Below are 20,549 nucleotides of genomic sequence, written 5' to 3' on the forward strand. Positions count from 1 at the left end.
TTCCTCAATCCTGGCATGAACCTGGTATGACCAAATTACTATGAACAAATACTATGACCAAATATACCAGAGCTTTCAACTCTGTCCTCAGATCTTTGGGGGAGAATTCACAGCAGTGCTGAGGACCATGTGGTACTGGAATCAAATCTGGGCCTCAACATGCAAAGAATGTGCTTCAAATTCTTTGGGAGGGTGGATCTTTACTCCTAACTCTGTATCTGAGGTCACCCCTGACAGTGCCATATGTGCCAGAAATTTACCCATGCAAGGTAAACCTCTATTTATCCCTCCATTATATTAGTTTGCTTTAATGTTCCTTTGATTTTGGCTTTTTATTTTTTTCACAGTGCTTGGGATACACACATGCAGAGCAAGTGCTCTAGCACAAATCTACGTCCCCACCAACCACAACCCTTTAGGCCATTTCCCTGGCCTTCTTTCCATAGATTTTGTGGAGTGCAGGGGGCAAGGGGATAAGGAGAGCAAATCCTGCGGTGCTCAGGATTGCAGGTTACTCCAGGGGAAGTTTGGGGCACCAAGTGGTATCAAGCATCAAACTCAGGCATATACAAAACTCATACATACAAAGCCTGAGCCACCTTTTGAGCCACTTCCCGGGCCTCTATGCCCAAGATCTAGCCCAGCCAACCTGAGATTGCTAGCTAAAAGCCATAGGTCTGCACCCCTGCCCACACCCTAAACCCAGCCTCTTCAGAGCTTAGGGGAAAAGCCGGCCACCACGATGTTCTGGCCAGTGATGTAGCTGGCCTCTGGGGAGCACAAAAACGACACGATGCCTGCACAATCTTCAGGCTGCCCGATCCTGCAGGGGAGAGAGAGAAAGGAAGGCAACAGCTATGAGTAAAGCTCTAGTTTTGTTGCTGGAAAGAACCAGTCAGAAGATTCAAAGCAATGCACTGGAGGGAGCACAGGAGGGATTCAACCCTGAAGGATTGCTCACTCCAGAGCTGTGTGGACCCCAGACTAGAGCAAAAGAAATGGCCAGCAAACAGAATCTCTCTTGAGACAGATGTAGCCACTCCTCCCTCCACACATGCAGATTGCCTAGTGTCAATCTCCTCTTGCCTCTGGATTTTGTTGGGGTTTTTGATTTGGTCCCAGATAGATTCCTCAGGCCCTTGGGACTGAAAAAAAAAAAAAAAAAAAAAAAAAGAAAGAAAGCAATTAGAGCCAGAGAGATAGTACAATGGGTGGGACATTTGCCTTGTATGGAACCACCCAGGGTTTGATCGCTGGAAGCCTATATGAATCTCTGAGCCCAAGATCCATGATCCCTGACCTCAGAGGTAAAAGTAAGCCCTGAAGCACTAATAGGTTTGCCCCCCCCCCCAAAAAAAACATAAATAAATAGAAGTAGTGAGTTGCTTCTAGTAGAGCAAGACCCCTCAATGGGAGGGGTCAAGGGATAGGGACATGTGCAACTCCAATGACATGGTCACCCTTTCCAAGGCTAACAACAGACTATGGCAGGACTCAAAAGACAGGGAACATGTCTGCTGTCAGGATGCCACTATGAAGCATCCCAAACTCCCACATCATTAAGGAACCTTTTCTTGGAGCTCATCAGGGACTCAGGAAACATGCCATACCCACAACACTTTGCTGAAGTCAGTCTGAATCACGCCCGGAACCAGGCAATTCACCCGAATGTGTTTGGAGGACAGTTCCAATGCCAGTGTCCTGGTGAGACCCAGCACAGCTGTTTTGCTGACGTTGTAGGCACCCAGTTCCTGGAAGGGGGTTAAAGGACATGGGGATAAGGAACAAGTCACCTGTAGATCATCATACCTGTGTCAAGCTCAAAGGCTAGACACACTCCCCCAACCTAGACTAGAAGCAAATGCAAGATCTAGGGGGACCCAGACACTGGGCTCAGCCCAAGGCAGCAAGAGCAAGCATTGGTGATATAAGCACTGGGGGACTCTCTCACAGGTACTGAGTGTGTGGGGCTTCCAGAGCCCTTCACCTTACCAATCAAGAGCACATGGTGCTACCACTCACCACTACTGGATTATAGGCTGAAATAGAAGACACCAGGATGACAACTCCACTCCTGAGAAAATAGAGTCCAGGGGAGAGAGGGGGCCAATAGTTGAGTACTGAGCATCCTTTGACCAATACAGTCCCCACTGCAGGAGAACAGTCCCTGCTGTCATCTCCACTTCCATACCCAAGGTCCAGAGAGGCTCAATAACATTGTCACTAAGTGGCCGAGTTGGGATCCCCACCCTCTCTAACTCCAGTCTCCATGTTTGCAATCACTATTCTCTACTGCCTCTCCCTGGTAGCCAGGCAGAATGGGCTTGGAAAAAGGATCCTTACACTAAGGGGATAGCAGAACAGCAAGGAACTTCCCTTTTTGCCCAATTCCTTAGGAAATAGTCTGGAGCAAGATCCTAACATGAACCCTCATGCTCCTGGGACATGTAGTGGCTTGTCAATACACATGCAGGATCTTGAACAGAGCCTAGAAGCAGGTCACCAGGAATGGCCTGGGAAGGACCTCCCTTTGTAGTCAATACACTTGGGCATAACCTTGATGCAAGACTGTTGGCCACAAACTACTGGGACAGCATATCCAGACCAGCAGGGAACTGGAAACATCACCTCTTCCCCCAAACCACTGCACTGGGAAACAGCTGCACAAAGACGAGGACAGAAGAAGGGGTGTATAGAGACCTCTTCTGTCCTCCAACCTCCCAGCAATGTCCCCTTCTCTCCAGACTCCATTTCTGTGCCTCAGTCTCTCCAAAATGCCACCAGTCCCCACTGCCACCCTGCAGTCAGTCCTACCCCCTCTTCTCCATATGGGGCAGCAATAGGCTCAACAGCAGGGCCGGGGACTTCAAATTGATGTCCAGAATCTGAAATCAGAGCAAAGAAGAGTGGAGACACAATCTGCCCAGGACCTAGTCTTGCAAGATACTGGACTTCCACCATGTATGCAACAATGGCAGGTTTGTGCAGATGCCAGAATCCAGGTGCAACAAATTACTAAGGGGTAACGAGCAGAGAGACTAAGGGGGAACAGGCCTGAGAGCAATGCCCAGTGACATGAACTGCTCAGAGTTTGAAAGAAAAACTTGGGCCTTCTACAGAAGGTAGACTACACTGTGGTTGAGCGGAGAGGAGAGATACAGAGGCCACCAGAAAAAGATCAGAGGAGAACAGGTGAAAGGAAAGCATGTGTGGGAGCATGGAAATTCCTGGAAGAATCTCTCCCTTTCTGTTTGTATGTTTGCTCTCTCATTTTTTTTTTCTTTTTGGTTTTTGGGTCACACCCGGCAACGTTCAGGGGTTACTCCTGGCTCTACGCTCAGAAATCGCTCCTGGCAGGGTCAGGGGACCATATGGGATGCCAGGATTCAAACCTCCGTCCTTCTGCGTGCAAGGCAAACGCACTACCTTCATGCTATCTCTCCGGCCCCTGCTCTCTCATCTTGTCTGACAAAATTAAAGACACACCCACAATGCAATTGGCTCAAACAAATCACATAGCTGTTACATGTGAAGAAATGAAGACTTAGAAAAGTAAGTGCAGAAAAGCAAGAAGACTTGTTATCATCCCCATTCACAGCACAGTAAATAAGGATCCTGAGCATTATCTATATATTTGGCTCACAAAAAATGCCCATGATGAGCACTATTTTTACATACTATGGGTATCTTGCAGGCTTGGCTTTGAGCTTTTCCTGGTTGCGCCAACAACAAAGAGGAATACACGACAGAGAAGGGCTGTTCTTGGAGCCAGGATCCCCATTTTGATGTTGCCTGGTTCCTATTACCTCTGCTAGATAGAGGCTTGTCTGGGGGACTCTGCCCATGGGGGTCTAGTGACAGGGCAGAAGGAAGAGAGAAAACTGTCCTGTTGTTTTGAACCACCCACACCCTGCAGTCCTCTGGGAACTAGTCCTGACTTTGTGCTTAACAGTGATCCCAGCGTGCTTTGGAACCATATTCAGTGCCAGGGACTTGAACTGATTCTCAGTTGCATCAGTGGTGGGCAGGACAACTGCCTTCTCTCCTGGCCTATTTTTCTAGCCCCAGGAAAAAGGAACAGTCAAGGAAAGGATCTGGCCCAGTTGATTCTAGGATAGGGTGCCAATTATGAAGGAAGGAAGGAAGGAAGGAAGGAAGGAAGGAAGGAAGGAAGGAAGGAAGGAAGGAAGGAAGGAAGGAAGGAAGGGAGGGAGGGAGGGAGGGAGAGAGGGAGGGAGGAAGGAAGGAAGGAAGGAAGGAAAGAAGGAAGGAAGGAAGGAAGGAAGGAAGGAAGGAAGGAAGGAAGGAAGGAAGGAAGGAAGGAGGAGAGAAAAAAGGAGGAAGCAGTGTGAGGGATAGAAAGGGGAAGGAGTGCTGAGGGGAGTGGCTGTCTTGTGTCTTGTGTCCTGGTTGTCTCTGGACAGGGTGGGGAAGAGGGCTCACTCAGCTCAGGGCACATTTCACACCCTTAGCCACTCCCTAGGCCTTACCTTGTCCCACACCTGCTCACTGCTTCCCAGAGTGCTCCCTACCAGGGGGTTGACCCCTGCATTGCATACCAGGAAGTCTACAGCCCCACAGTGCTCCAAAGCCTGGGGAAGGAATGACAGAAAGATCAGAGATATTGGAGTGGCTCAGTTTACCCTGCCCCCAGACCCCTACAGAACACCCCAGGTGCAAGGGGAAGAGGCAAGTTTTACAGGTTACTTCTGGGCCAGAAGCAGTGGGTGACAAGGTGTGGGAAGAAGCAAACTCTGGATGCAGGGTCTGTGCTGAACAGACATGGATACACCTGGCCACCTGGCAAGGGGAGCAGTTACTGCTCAGTACGACTAGGAGTAACCATGACTTGAGGGGGTGTCCTGCAGCCAGTCCCTGCCCCCTCCTGGGAACTGTGCCACGAGAGGCTACACAGTGTGGCCCTGAGTGCTGTGTCTCCCACTCACCTTGGCCACCAGTCTCTCACGGTCCTCGGCCTTCCCCACATGGCACACGGTGCCCGACACACTCAGCCCCTCACCCTGCAGCATGGCAACAGTGCGGTCCACATTCTGCTGCTTTCGGCTGCTGACCACCACGTGGGCCCCGTCCTGGGCCAGACGCCGGGCCACAGCCAGGCCGATCCTGCAAAGAAAAACAAGTCAACCTCGACCATCAAGCTCCATTGCTCTTTCTCTCTTGGAAATCAGGTGGCCCTTGTTTCAGGGCCACTTGTGAAAGTTCTTTCTTTCTACATATCAGAATCAAATGGAAATCAGGGCACCCACCATTGGTGGAGCCTGTAACCACAGCCACACGATCAGCCAGGTGGCCCTTCGGGTTTCTCCAGCAGCTGTTCCTCCGTATAGTGGCAGGACAGGTATCGATGGGCCCGGAACCAGGTCTCTGCTCGGAACATGGTCACCACCTACTCAGATTGCTCCTGAAATCTACCCCTAAGGAAAGAATCACTGAGCTGAGTGTGATCCACCATTAGACAAACAAGGTCATAACTGGAGGGAGGGCCTATAAAGGTAGTAATGGGGGTGAATTTCAAATACCTCCCTATGAGAATTCAGTTTATGAAAACAGGCAAATTAGGATGTGAGGCCACAATTAGTACTAGGGTTATGTTCTCTTTCATCCCATAAGCGTGCCTGGAGTCCTTAGACAGCCAGTATGAATGTGGCTGCTGAGATCCACGGATGAGCCCAGATCCCCACCATCACCACCACCACCACCAGGGTACAGCCTGCTGGAGCAAGGATGGAAGTCTCCAACTGAAAGCATTCCAGTCGTTAACTTGATGAAGCCTTTTAGTTGAAGAAGATTCAACTGAACTCATTTGCTGCTGACAGAAGTGCTAGTGGGATGAGTGTCAGCTTCTCCTGGCAAAGGGCATGGCAAGGAGGCCCTGAGTACTTGCTCACATCAGCAGTCTTTGCAAGAGCCTTGAGCTGCAAACAATCACAAATGTCCACTAATAATAGACCAGAGTTGCATTTGTCTTATGGAATATTAGATAGCGATAAAAAATATATGATCTGTGGGGCCATAGAGATAGCACAGCAGTAAGACATTTACCTTGCATGTGGCCTACCTGAGGATCCCATAAGGTCCCAGAGCTTGCCAGGAGCTGTTTCTGAGCACAGAGCCAGGGGTAGCCCTGAACAATGCCAGGTGTGGCCCCAAAAACCAATCAATCAATCAATCAATCAATAAACTGCTTTTAAAAAAAATTATGAACTGTGATGCTTGAACCACAGAAATAGAGGTTAAAAGGAATGTAAACAGGCACAAAAGCCACATGTACAAGTTTTAAAACCAGGTTTAAACTACTTGTTGTTTTAGAATGCAATAAAGGCTCTTGAGTCCATATACATGGTACCCCCCCATGCATGTCACTGTATCTCCCTGCCTGAGATGTGTATTCGCCTACTTTCATGGTGGATTGTGTACTGGGGCTCTCTCTACCTTTGGAGAAACCCAAGTTCTCTCTTGAGCTCATTATTTTCTCTCTCTCTATCTCTCTCTCTTTTATTCTCTCTCTCAGCCTCTCCCTCCCCCTTCCTCCTATTCTACAAATAAAATCTTGTTTTACTTTTTTTTTTTAAAAAAGAAGGAAACAGGCCAAAGCAGTGGTGCAAGCGGTAGGGCCTTGCATGCACTAACCTAGGATAGACCATGGTTTGATCACCCAGTATGGTCCCCCAAGTCAGGAGCGATTTCTGAGCACGTAGTCAGGAATAACCCCTGAGTGTCATTGGGTGTGGCCCCCCCCAAAAAAGGAAAAGAAACAATGCAATGAAGAGGCTGGAGTAATATTACAGCAGGCAGGTTTGCCTTGCACATGGCTCACCCAGATTGGATCCCTGGCATAACAAATGGTCCCCAGAGAACAGCCAGGATTAACTCCTGAATACAGAACCCATAGTAATCCTTGAGCATTGCTGAAATTGGCCTAAAAACTGAAAAGCAAAGTAAATTTTAAAAGAATTCAAAGAAAACTTCAGAGATATGTACAGCAGTGATCTTCACAAACACTGGTAGACTATTTGTGACAGTTAAAGGGGCTTCTGTGATTGCAGAAGGACAAATCAAAAGCTTCTGGGGTGCAGGTGGTGATGTTTTACAGCTTGGAAAGGAATATGTGTTGTGTGTGGACTCTAAATACCTAAAGTAAAGGAATTGGCAAAAATCAACAAACTAGCTCCTAAACCCAGTGGCAAAAACCAGGGGTGAATACTAGAGGAAAGGGCGGTGCGAAGGAAAAGGCAAAGGAGTCTTTCTTTTGTTGGTGAGATGGTACTAGAGCATTATTGGTGGGTGCCAACATACACATTGGTGTTGAATTTCCTAGTGTTATGAACTGTAGAATTCCCTAGCATTGTAATCCAGGGATAAGGCAATGAAAATGAGGGTAATAAATATTATATATATATATATATATCTCAACATATGTAGTGGGGGTGGGGAGTCCCAAACTATACTAAAAGGTTTAGGGACCCCTGATGATGATTGTCAACCAACCAGCCATTTAGTGTGAGGTTCCGAGGCTGCAGTGCTGATTGTAGACTGTGACCCCTTGATGCTTGGTTATTCTTGTGGTGCATGGATCAAACTGGAATTGACCACATACAAGGCATGTGCTAGCTATACCCTAGATTGTCTCTCTGGCTCCATGTATACTTTATATATAATAGGTCCCAGATTTAAAAGTGTAAAAGAGTAAAGATTCCCATCATGTATTTAGCATTTCAGAGTTGCAAACCTCAATCTTCTCAGAAACCAACCTCCCAGCATCTCAGCGTTTTTCTCAGAGTCATTCTGCATGAAAGCCTTCTGCAAAAGAATTTCCTGCATGGAAACTCCCTTCACAGAGGACTCCTGGGAACCATCCTGCCAGTGTGGAGGAGGAAGAACCTGTGGTCCCAAGCAGAGCTGGAGGACCAGGCATCTACATTAGGCCTCAAGGATGTGTGGGCCCTCCAGTGGGCCTGGCAGTCCTTGGGGCAGGGACAGGAGAAGAAAAGCAGGACCTGGCAGGCGGAAGGAGAGGTACCCTCAGGGGGAAGCCACGGAGTACATTCTACTACCTGGGGAGCAGAGTAGAGAATTTAAGAAGTATGATCACATGTTTGAGAGGACATGGGACCCTAAGGCAGGAGCCTACAGCAACTGAAATGCAGAGTGGGACCAGCATGTCTTCCCCAGAGCCAGGATGGGGCTCCCCCTTCCCTGCAGGGAGGCTTTCATAGCAACCCCCAACCCAGGCTTCAGGCAAAGCCCTACTCCCTGTATGCCGTGGGAAGGGAAGACATGGCTGCTACTCTAGGGCTGCCCAGGTGAGATGCAGGTTTCATGCACCCTCATTTCTCAGCTCCATCCTAAGGCAAAGCCAGAGGCTTGACCTGACAGTGCCCCCCTCCGTCTCCCCCCCCCACTTCCTGTCAAGAGATTACCATTTGTGTGCCAGGAGCCTTGCCTATTTCTGTCTGGAAGAACTGGCTGGGGGTAACTAGGGTAAGTGATCACTAAGGGCACTCAGGACTTGAGGATGCCTTTCCTGCAGTTAGGCAGAGCCTAATTGCAGAAGGACTGAAGGCTCAGGCTGCTGAGCTCCATAGTTGTGCCTCTGTGGGGGGCTCTGTTGTGGACTGGCTGCAGACCCTTCCAGACTTTCTCTGGCCACTTCATCACCCAGGGATTTGTGGTTACTAAGCAACCCCTGCCTTTCCTCCTGCATCTGCCCTCGTTCCTTAGCAACCCTACATAACCCAACTCCCTGGAGTAGGGGCTTGTTCCATCCATGCTAAGTGAATGGGTGCTGCTTGGGGGTTGTGGAGAGTCTCAGGTTAAATATCAGATTGGACCATTGGCACAATGGAGGTTGAAGAAATGTTCTGCTTTGATGAGGTCAGCTTCAGCTTCCTTCAGGGAAGGAAGGGCAACCAGATGTTTAAAACCATTTATGCCCTTGAATCGAAAGACTATAAAGATGACCTTAAAGAGTAAGGAAAAAAATGGGGAACTGTAGAGATAGCATGGAGGTAACACTATTTCCAAGACACCCTTTGCAAGTCCTACATTTCCTTGCATTTTTACCTCTCTCTCCTCCCACCCTTCTCCCCCCACCCCCACTTTCTCCCTATATTGCTCTTTCTTTTGGGAGCACCCCTGGTGATGCCCATGGTTTACTCCTGTTCTGCACTCAGGGATCACTTCTTTTTTTTTTTTTTTTTTTTTTTTTTTTTTTTTTTGGTTTTTGGGCCACACCCGTTTGACGCTCAGGGGTTACTCCTGGCTATACGCTCAGAAATCGCTCCTGGCTTGGGGGGACCATATGGGACGCTGGGGGATCGAACCGCGGTCCGTCAGTCCTACACTAGCGCTTGCGAGGCAGACACCTTACCTCTAGCGCCACCTTCCCGGCCCCAGGGATCACTTCTTGTGAGGTCAGGGAATCCTATGGAGTGCTAGGGATCGAACCCAGGTCAGTTGTATGCAAGGCAAATACCTTGCCTGCTATATTAATGTTCTGGTCCCTCCCCCTTCTTTTGTTCCCTTTATCTGTTTTCATCTCTCCCTTCCACCTCTACCCTCTTTTACTGGCCCCTCTCCCCTCTCCTTCTGGCTCTACACTCAAAAATCGCTCCTGGTAGGCTCGGGGGACTATATGAGATGCCAGGATTTGAACCACTGTCCTTCAACTTGCAAGGCAAATGCCCTACCTCCATGCTATCTCTCCACCTCCCCTTTTTTTCATACTCTTCAAGGTCATCTTTATAGTTTTTCGATTCAAGAGTATAAATGATTTTAACATCTAGTTGCCCGTCCTTCCCTGACAGCAACACTAGGTTCTGGCACTGTTGTGACTCTGGGGCTGCGGAGGGGTGTGGAGGGGTGGGGTGGTTTGCCATTCTACACAGACAAGGATTAATCCCAGGGTCTCCTTGGTGGGGAGAGAAGCAGCTAAAAGAAAGCTCATGGTTGTCAGGACAGCACCTCCCCTGCTGGACAGCCTGGATTATAACTCCAAGAAGCTGAGAGTGCTGAAAGACAGCCATCAGCAGTGCTGGCAGGTCTAATTTAGGTGTTTGGCCTGCTGGAGAACTGATCCATGCAACTGAGTTGATGGGGGCCGGGCAGATTGAAAAGGAGGAGTGCTGAGTACACCCCTGGGGGGGAGATGGGTACACTAGTGATGGGTGATCACAGGTCAATCAATAAAAATAAATGGGGGGGCAGGTGGTTGGGCCACACCCAGTGATACTTAGAGCATCAGGGATTACTTCTGGAGGTCTTGAGAACCATATAGAGTGCAGAATATTGAACCCAGGTCAAATGCCTGCAAGACAAACTCCACTGCTCCAGCCCCCAAGATTTTTTAAAAATTAGAGAAGAGAGGGAGTTTTGCCTGAAAGTTGTTCTGCTTGAAGAGGAAGTAGTTCCAGCCAGATGCTGGAAAAGAGAAAGAAGACCAGGCAGAGAATCTCTCTGCTGATACTCTTTCTATCTAAGTCCTTTTCCCATGCCAGAGACTGAGGCTTCCCAGCCCCTAGCAGTCTCCACACCCCACAGAGGATGCCACAGCTACTCCCTCGTGCTGGTCCTGAGATTAGGGGAATCAGGCCTGACTGGTTGGTCATCAATCTGGATATGTGGTGCATGAGGCTGAACGGGGTCAAGCCCTACCACTTCAGCTATCTACCCAATTCCCATTCTTTCTTTCTTTCTTTCTTTCTTTCTTTCTTTCTTTCTTTCTTTCTTTCTTTCTTTCTTTCTTTCTTTCTTTCTTTCTTTCTTTCTTTCTTTCTTTCTTTCTTTCTTTCTTTCTTTCTTTCTTTCTTTCTTTCTTTCTTTCTTTCTTTCTTTCTTTCTTTCTTTCTTTTTCTTCCTTCCTTCCTTCCTTTCTTTCTTCCTTCCTTTCTTTCTTTCTTTCTTTCTTCCTTTCTTTCTTTCTTTCTTTCTTTCTTTCTTTCTTTCTTTCTTTCTTTCTTTCTTTCTTTCTTTTTCTTTCTTTCTTTCTTTCTTTCTTTCTTTCTTTCTTCTTTTCTTTCTTTCTTTCTTTCTTTCTTCTTTCTTCTTCTTTCTTTCTTTCTTTCTTTCTTTCTTTCTTTCTTTTCTTTCTTTCTTTCTTTCTTTCTTTCTTTCTTTCTTTCTTTCTTTCTTTCTTCTTTCTTTCTTTCTTTCTTTCTTTCTTTCTTTCTTTCTTTCTTTCTTTCTTTCTTTCTTTCTTTCTTTCTTTCTTTCTTTCTTTCCTTTTTTTTAATATTTTAAACTTTTGTTTGTTTTCTTGGCCAGCCCCAGCAGTGTTCAAGGCTTACTCCTGGCTATGAATTTTGGAATCATCCCTGGTGGTACTCAGGGGAAGATATAGGATAACAGGGATCAAACCTAGGTCTATCTTAGGCAGAGCAAGCATCCTTACCTGCTTGACTATCTCTCTGGCCCCAAGATTTTAAATCTTTATTGTAGTTTAAGTAACATGATTAGAATAGTGTTAACATTTATAATTTTGTTATATAAAACTCATGGACCCTTCACCGCTACCAAAGTGCCCAAGTTCTTCTACTGTCCCTCTAGACTTACCGTCATTTTTCTGTTCACTCTTCTCTACTCCAGGACAAGGGTAGATCCTGTACACTTGGCATGGCCTCTGAACCTTGCACTGTCTCCTCAATTCTACCTTTAAGATCTAAACATACAGATGGGCAGAGAAACAGTATGCACCCTCCAGCTACCCCCTAAAGGTGGATGCCTCCACTGGGGGCCCAGAGTAAGAATGGAAGGAAAAGAGAGAGGGAAGATCAAAATGGATTTGAGGGAGCTGACTATAGCACAGTGGTAGAGCATTTGCCTTGCACATGGCCAACCTGGGATGGACCCAGATTCAATTCTTAGCAACCCATATGGGCCCCTGGAGTGATTTCTGAATGCAGAGCCAAGATAACCCCTAATCACCACCAAGTATGGCCCAAAAGCCAAAAAAAAAAAAAAAATTGGGCAGAATGACAGAATCAATAAAGACCAGCAGAGGGATCAGGGAAATGCGGACAGAAACAGATGAGTCCACCCCACTCCAGCTTCTGCATGGGGTCCCAGGTGAGCATCTGGGAAGAATGAGCTTGTGGTGTGAATGAAAAAGAAAGAAACAAGGGGCTGCAGGCAGCTAGGACTAAGGAATTCTCGGGAGTCAGGGGCAAGCTGGGGGAGTTGCATAGGTCACACCAACCCTGCTTGGGCTGAGGAGCATGCCCACCTTACCTGGTTGCACTCCTGGCTCTGGGAACAGGTGAGCTCCCTTCTTTACTGTGTCTGAAGAGAGCAGGCAACAGGCTGGATGTTATGCCCTGCTGATTTTTTCTGAAATAAGGCTGATTCGTGGAATTTATAGTCCTAGAACTGGGTGGGGTGGTGGTTATTGATGACATCACCCATAACCAGGCTGGACTAGAGAGGGCAGGACATATCTGAACAATGTCTAGCAGAACGCTGTTAGTGCCAGGAGCCAGAGCAACAGTTCAGTGGGTAGCATGCTTGTTTTACAAGCAGCTGACCTGGATTTGATTCCCAGAAACCTAAATGGCCACTAGAGCACTGCTAGGAGTGATTCCTAGAGTCAGTTGTAAGTCCTATGCACTGCTTTGAATATCTCCTCACAAACATTAAAGAATTCTGTTTGTGCTGTCTCAGAACCCCATCCTGTGTGTCTGTCTCTCAGGCCCCAGACTTGCCTCACACAGACAAAAAGAAAAAAAAAAACTACAGCAGGCTTCAAGCTTCATGCTGTGGAGGAGGTAGGCAAGCAGCCCACAGGCTTAACCAGTCATGAGTACACAGTCACAGGCACATTTCCAGTGGGGCCAGAAAGGGTGCTCGGGCTCTGAATCAGAGAGAGAGCCCATTGCTGCTGCTCTGAGATTGGCCCTCATAACGCTGCACTGAGGAGCTGCCCATCCCTGCTACACCCACCACCCACTCACACATCACTACATGCTGCCCAGGCTAAAATCTTTGATGAGCACTTTGACCCTGCTAGACCTACAATCAATATGAACACCCAAGTATTAAAGACAGCAGTCCCTATCCCAGGCAAATTTACAATCTAGTGGAAGAAAGAAACCAATTCAGCGCTGAGACTTTATGTCTAAATGCAAAGAGTAGAACATTTGACTGCAAAAGGCAATTAGGCACAGAGAGATACCATAGGCATTAGTATTACTGTATGTGACTGAACCCAGATCAACTCCTGGAACCTTATGTGCTTACAAGAATCATAGGGCATGGTTTATAGGTGTGGCTCTGGAGGCCCTTGAGCTTTGCTGGGGTGGTCTGAGTAATCTACTGCGTGCTGGGACTCTCACATTCAACTACTAAAACTATTGGCAGAAAATTCAAAGGGTGGTGCCCTGGATCTGCTGAGCACTATTTAAACCCCCCCCAAATACAAATAGATTTTAATTCAGAGATGAGGGTGCATTCAGAGTTGCAAAAAGCCATGTAGAGGGGCTGGAGCAATAGCACAGCGGGTAAGCCATTTGCCTTGCATGCAACTGACTGGTTTGATCCCCAGAATTCTTTATTGATCCCCCAAACCCTCCAGGAGTGATTCCTGAGCATAAAGCTAAAAAGTAACCCCTGAGCACCACTTGGGTGTGGCGAAAGAAGAAAGAAAGAAAGAAAGAAAGAAAGAAAGAAAGAAAGAAAGAAAGAAAGAAAGAAAGAAAGAAAGAAAGAAAGAAAGAAAGAAAGAAAGAAAGAAAGAAAGAAAGAAAGAAAGAAAGAAAGAAGAAAGAAAGAAAGAAAGAAAGAAAGAAAGAAAGAAAGAAAGAAAGAAAGAAAGAAAGAAAGAAAGAAAGAAAGAAAGAAAGAAAGAAAGAAAGAAAGAAAGAAAGAAAGAAAGAAAGAAAGAAAGAAAGAAAGAAAGAAAGAAAGAAAGAAAGAAAGAAAGAAAGAAAGAAAGAAAGAAAGAAAGAAAGAAAGAGAAAGAAAGGAAAGTATGGGCCGCTGGGGGATCAAATCACAGTCCACGGTCTGTTCTAGGCTAGAGTTTACAAGGCCTTACCTCTAGTCTAGCGCCACCACTCTGGCCCCTCACAGTTGTATTTTAGTGTCATAGTGACAGCGAGTTAGGGTTGTTCTCACCACCAGTGTTGACCTCCCTCCACCATAATTTCGCCCTCCACCATCATTTCGAGCATGCATCCCATACCTCCACCCTTAGCCCCCTAGAATGCTAGTATAACAGGACCATTTTATGTATAGCTTGTTACAGTTTGGGTCTCTTGATTCTACTGTCATTGACATTGGTTTGGGTATCTAGGGCTGACCATTTGTTATTTCCACTCTATGCTCCTGAGACCACTTGGCCCCTGGGTCCCATCCACTTTTTTTTCCCTTTTCTCAGTTTGTAGGAAGACATATAAATGTGAGGCAGATCAAAATTATTTATGTTTGACAATTTCTCAGAGAAGAAATAAAAATGGCCAAAGGTACATAAAAATGTTTTATATCATGAATTATTAGGAAAAAGCAAATCAAAGCAACAATGAGGTACCATCTCATGCCACAGAGAATGAAACACATCACAAAGAACAAAAGAAGTAAGTGTTAGGGGATATGTGGAGAGAAAGAAATTTTCATCATTGCTGGTGGGAATGCTGTCTAGTCCAGCCTTTGTGGAAAACAATATGGAGATTCCTCAAAAAACTGGAAATTAAGTTTCCATATGATCCTGCTATACCACTCCTAGGGATATACCCTAGGAGTATATAATACAATACAAAATACAATACAAAAATCCCTTTCTCACATCTATATTCATCTCAGAACTATTTACAATAGCCAGACTCTGGAAACAACCAAGATGCCCTTCAACAGATGAATGGCTATAGAAACTCTGGTACATTTACATAATAGAATATTATGCAGCCATCAGGAGATATGAAGTCATGAAATTTTCCTATACATGGATGTACATGGAAACTATTATGCTGAATGAAATAAGTCAGAGGGAGAGAGAGAGAGACCCAGAATAGTCTCACTGATCTATGGGTTTTAAGAAAAATAAAAGACATTATTGTAATAATGCCCAGAAACAACAGAGATAAGGGCTGAAAAGACTAGCTCTCAATGTGAAACTAACTACATAGAGAGGTGAGTTTAGTTGGAGAGATGACTACACTAACTATCTGACAATGTTTATGAGTGAGAGAAGTAGAATGCCTGTCTCAAATACAGTCAGGGGGTGGGGAAGGAGGGAGATGGGGTACATTTATGGTGGGAATTCACTGATGAAGGAGGGTGTTCTTTTTGTGACTGAAACCCAATTATAGTCATGTTTGTAATCACGTTGTTTAAATAAAGATGTAAAAAATAAAAATAAACAAACTAAAACCCAACCACAAAAAAAATTCATGTTCTGTAAAAAAAAAAGTGGTGGAGGGGCCAGAGCAATAGCACAGCGTGAAGGGTGTTTGCCTTGCATGCAGCTGACCCAGGTTCAATCCCCGGCACCCCATAGGCTGCCCTGAGCCTGCAAGGAGTGATTTCTGGTCACAGAGCCAGGAGTAATCACTGAGTGCCACAGTGATTTTTTGGCTCAAAAATGGGGCCAAAGAGATAGCATGGAGGTAAGGCGTTGCCTTTCATGCAGAAGATTGGTGGTTCGAATCCCGGCATTCCATATGGTCCCCTGAGCCTGCTAGGAGCGATTTCTGATCATAGAGCCAGGAGTAACCCCTGAGCGCTGCCGGATGTGACCCAAAATAAAAAAAAAGGTGGAGGCTCCTATCTAGAAGCTATAAATATAAATAAAAATTTAAAGAGGGGCAGATGTGGCAAGATTTGTTGTTGGTGGTGTTTGTTTGTTTTACATAGGCACAATAAATATTAAGAAAATTAGAAAGAAAATTTCCTTGGCCTAAGAGATACAGGGTGTCTCTGTCTTTGAAGCACACTGTCACGAGACTGACTATAAGTGCCGGGCATGTTAGTTATCAAACTTCACAGTCTTTCTTTATGATCCCCAAAAGTTCTTCTCAGCGGCATTATCAAAGTCAGTGTTCTGTAATTAGAGATCTTGGTTTTAACACAGATCTTAGAATGGAGGGTCTTCTGATTTTATCTCACCATTAGGTGGTAAAGTAGGGCAACCTGCCCTTAGATCAAGTTGTTGCTGTTTCCTTGTTCTCAGGGTGTCATATGAATCTATCCTTGTGCAAGTTGGTGCCAGAACAGTATTAAGGCCTCCCCCAAAGGGAGTTTGATTTCTGGTGCTAATGCAGGGAACAGTGCAAATTTTAAGGTTGGGATCCAGGTATCAGGATTGGACAGTCCATATCCCAACACATGAGGTCTAAGTCAAGTGCCCATGACGATTGTTCAGGGTGGAAGGCACCCCTGCATTAAAAAAATTTATGAAAAAAAAAATCTGGGGATGTGGCTCAAGGACTGGGACACAGGCTTTGCAGATGATTTCCTCAAATTTTACCCCCAGCACCAAAAAATAAATAAATAAATAAACCAAACAAATAAGAAAAAAACCTAAAAAAATTATGAGTTCTTACCCCTATTAAATTAAATAAGAACTTTCTATACATAAGATTTCCCTATTTTAGTGTGCCTATGCAGGAAAAAAACTATGCAAGCTTATATTATTGGTGCATTTGGGGGTAAAAATAATAAGCTATGCAATCTCTGTGGCTTGGTTTTGTCCTGAGTTCTTATCCCAAGCAAGACTTTTTTAATAAAATTTCCTGCTAATTAGAACAAACATAGGACCCCCTAACAAAGAAAGAAAAAAAGAAAGAGGGGGTGGGGACTACTACATATGGAAATAAACACAAAGAGTTATAACTATTAAGAAAGCTTGCGGGGGTGCTGGGAGGCTTGACAGGCCCCCAGCTGTTCCCTTCTTTCTCCCCTGGACTCCAGGCCTTCCCTGGGTGCTGGCCCAGGTGGCCAGAAGTGTGTGCCAGGTGGACTCTATAGGGGTCCTCAGGCTTCCCCCACTATTCTAGGGGGGAGGGGCATGGGAAGGAGGGCGGGTAGATGTTGCACTGGGTTGTGTTGGGACAGTCACTGGCAATTTTTTCTCATTGTCTCCATTTTAAAAACCGCACAGGGGCTTGTGCCACCACGCGAACAATATATATTGATAGTATTCTATGCATATATTTTACATATGCATAATATTCTTCTCGTATTGTGCTCTTGACACTGCCCTACAAAGCTCATTTCTAGTCCTTAACTGCCTCTATCCCAACCATTATTTCCCCCAATTTACCCATTTTGCCTTCAATACCGTACAAGTCAATCATAGACCAATCACTGAATTTAACACCCCACCCAACTATTTCAAATTTTCCCCTCTATATATTTGTTTTGTCTGTAATTTTCTTTGTTATATGTTTAATAAGGAAGTCTGTAGAAGTGTCCCTCCATTTAAAGTTTATGTTAGAACCAAGTTAAGGGGATTGTTGGACTTGTTCTAGTGTCCTCATAGGCACCATGTGGCATTGTTCTTCCTTTGCACAGGCACATTAAAATGGGAAATTATATACAAACACATTCTTATCTAATAGATATGGGAACACACAAATCTTGTAATGCAGTGGGACTTTACACCCTGAACATTGTCATAAAGACCTGGCTCAGGCCTCAGAAGAACGGGCATTGTCCACTTACCCCTGAAAGAGGGATGCCATCTACAAAACAACCACCGTTGTGTACTACATCACCTGAAAGCAATCCTCTACCAGGGAAGACCCTACCACTGCTCTGGCTTAGACCTATTCAATAGAGGATTCCCTTTAACACCCAGAGAACTTAACAACAACGACCTACTTTCAGGACGGAGGTCTCTGCGTCAGCCTCTAATTGTGAGTGAAACTAAAGGACGCTCCGCATCATCCTGACTTTGATAAAGGATATGGATATATTCCAGGATTTTTAGCTACAGAAACCTGACACCAACAACAATGACTATGTGAAAAATAAAAGTGTATTGGCACTACAGACAATGACTTGGGTTGGACAACCTAGTATGCCTAGAGCCTAGAATTGGTCTTATGCCAGAAAACTTCAGGGGTAAGATCTCTCTGTATTTAGGCCAAGGCTTTTCCTTTTCATGTCCCCTATATTTTGCTGGGCCTATGCAAACAATTGCCACTCTAACACCATCTTTGCTGTGCTCCTTTGACTCATTCTTACTGAAATAATGTATTATGATCAACTGTGTCAACAATACTATATAGCCTTTAATGTTAAAGGAGTTACATAAATTTTGTGGCTTTAGATTGCTTTGTGTACTGCTAAGAAATGTTATAATGTACTACAATCCAGGACTTGAGGGACAAAGTAATTGTGTATGTCTTTTGTTTTATTTTTCTTAATATTTTTTGGCTGAAAATTCAAAATTAAGGTGTCAGCAAGGGAATTTCCTTTGAGAATTTTGTATGGGTGATTGCCTTCTCGCTGTAACTTCACCTTGTCCTTTGTTTGCATCTTTGTCTTCAAATAAAATTAAAAAAAACAGCAATGACAAATAAATAATTAAAAATAAGACATAAGGGTGGACAATAGGCATATATAAAAGTTCTCATCCTCACTCATGACAGTGAAATGCAAATGTTGTCAAAGTTTTTTATTTCTACAAGGTTCCAAGTAAAATTGTACCTAAAAAAAAAAAGAAGTAAACATACAAAATAATATATATATTAAGTCCTTTGAGATAGACTAAGGGGTGGGAGATAAGATCCAGGGCACCTTTTCATCTCGCACCATGGTCTTGTGAAGTCTGAGAAATGGTTTGCAACAGTCAGGGTCCTCAAGTAGTGTCCTCAAGCTGGGGATCCCTTTGGAGCTTAAACTGATAGCAAGCAATAGTCCACATTAAAAAGAAGTGGGAGAGAGGGCCACATAGAATAAGTCAGCACGAGCAGGGGCTTTAGTTTCCTGGTGGAGTGAGAGTTGGGGAGCTGAGAGGGTGTCCTTTCACTTTGAGAGCCTGGTGGTGGCTTACTGGGGTTGGGGAAGGTCCTGGTTCTTGAGGAATTAAGAACTGAGAGTATAAGGTCAGAGATAGTACAGCAGTAGGATGTTTGCCTTTCATGCAGCCCACACAGGACAGACCCCAGTTCGATTGCCAGCATCCCATATAGTCCACCGAGCCTGCCAGGAGCGATTTCTGAGTGCAGAGCCAGGAAAAAACCCTGAGCACTGCCAGTTCTGAGCCAAAAATCAAAAAGAAAAAACTGAGGGTAAAAAGGGTTAAATAGGTAGAGATAATAGATTAGGGTTGAGGAAGTAGGAAGATAGAAGGAGTTTCGTAGTGTGGTGAATGGGGGTGGAGGAGATATAATATATAACAGGGGCTATATATATTATGTACAATTATGTACAATCCAGATTAGACAAACATAGACGAGTCCACCACATAAACACTGACAGCATTTATAGACAAACACTAGAGATCTATTCGTAGCTTGTAGTTGGAAGTCTGACCATTATAGGATTGATCAGAGCACTAAAAATTTTTTTTAAAAAATTAAAAAGGCCAGTACATTGGAAGGAAAGGTTTTTTAATTTCTAGGCCCTTCGTTGATGGTGGGGGTAAACTTTGCTAACTGAAGCGTTTGGGTTGGATTATGCATGGAGCATTTTAGGATAAACATAATTTTCAAGTCTAGAGTACTAGATATATAGTAATCAGCAATAAATAGGGGTCTAACCCATGTAGTATCTATTGTTCAGCATGTCCTGTGCATCAAGATTCCTTTTCTGAAAAGAAACTGCCAGTATGGTCATTATAATAGTAAAATAGCTTGAATTGAGAAAAGAGATAGAAGAAAAAAATTAAAAGATAATAATAATTTGCAAAAAACATACTCAATGAAGAGTCTATAACAAAATTCCATGGTGTACATTTGCCTAATTCAGTGGTCTCTAAGGGCCCGAGTCAGAATAGAATATCCAGTGACATACCCCCAAATATATGTTCAACTAATATTGACAAAGAAACCAAGAATTTGAAATGGAACAAAGACAGTCTCTTCAATAAATGGTGTTGTAACAACTGGATAATCACCAGTAAGAAATAAAGACTGATCCATACCTCACATCTTACACAAAAGTCAACTCAAAATGAATTAAAGACTTTAAAGTCAGGCTCAAAATAATAAGATTCATTGAGGAAAAAATAGGCAGAACACTCCAAGACTTACACCTCAAAGAAGTCTTTGATGCCGGGGCTGGAGAGATAGCATGAAAGTAGCACGTTTGCCTTGCGTGCATAAGGACAGTGGTTCAAATCCCGGCATCCCATCTGGTCCCCCAAGCCTGCCAGGGGAAATTTCTGAAATTTCTGAGCATAGAGCCAGGAGTAACCACTGAGCATTGTTGGATGTGACCCAAAAAACAAAAGAAGTCTTTGATGTCAATGGCAAGAGTTATAGCATCAAACCTAAGTAAATAGGAATACATCAAACTATAATGTTTCTGTATGGCAAAATAAACACGGGCTAAAACTCAATGACAACTAACTGATTGGGAAAAAATTTTACACT

General features: G+C 44.7%; 2 protein-coding genes across 2 annotated transcripts in view; both read right to left on the bottom strand.

Annotated features, from left to right (window-relative positions):
- Positions 1–510: 510 nt before the first annotated feature.
- The window catches only part of LOC126001133 (dehydrogenase/reductase SDR family member 2, mitochondrial-like), a 159,177-nt gene continuing 139,138 nt past the window's right edge, over positions 511–20,549 (bottom strand). The window contains exon 8 of the mRNA XM_049768334.1: positions 511–823. Within this exon, the coding sequence (XP_049624291.1) occupies positions 712–823 (112 nt within the window). The 3' untranslated portion in view covers positions 511–711. The remainder of the gene's footprint in view (positions 824–20,549) is intronic.
- LOC126001132 (dehydrogenase/reductase SDR family member 2, mitochondrial-like) overlaps positions 1,531–20,549 on the bottom strand; it is a 230,772-nt gene continuing 211,753 nt past the window's right edge. The window contains exon 9 of the mRNA XM_049768333.1: positions 1,531–1,568. The gene's annotated coding sequence lies outside the window, so the exon portion shown is untranslated. The remainder of the gene's footprint in view (positions 1,569–20,549) is intronic.

This window comes from Suncus etruscus, chromosome 2, assembly GCF_024139225.1.
Source record: "Suncus etruscus isolate mSunEtr1 chromosome 2, mSunEtr1.pri.cur, whole genome shotgun sequence".
NCBI lineage: Eukaryota > Metazoa > Chordata > Mammalia > Eulipotyphla > Soricidae > Suncus > Suncus etruscus.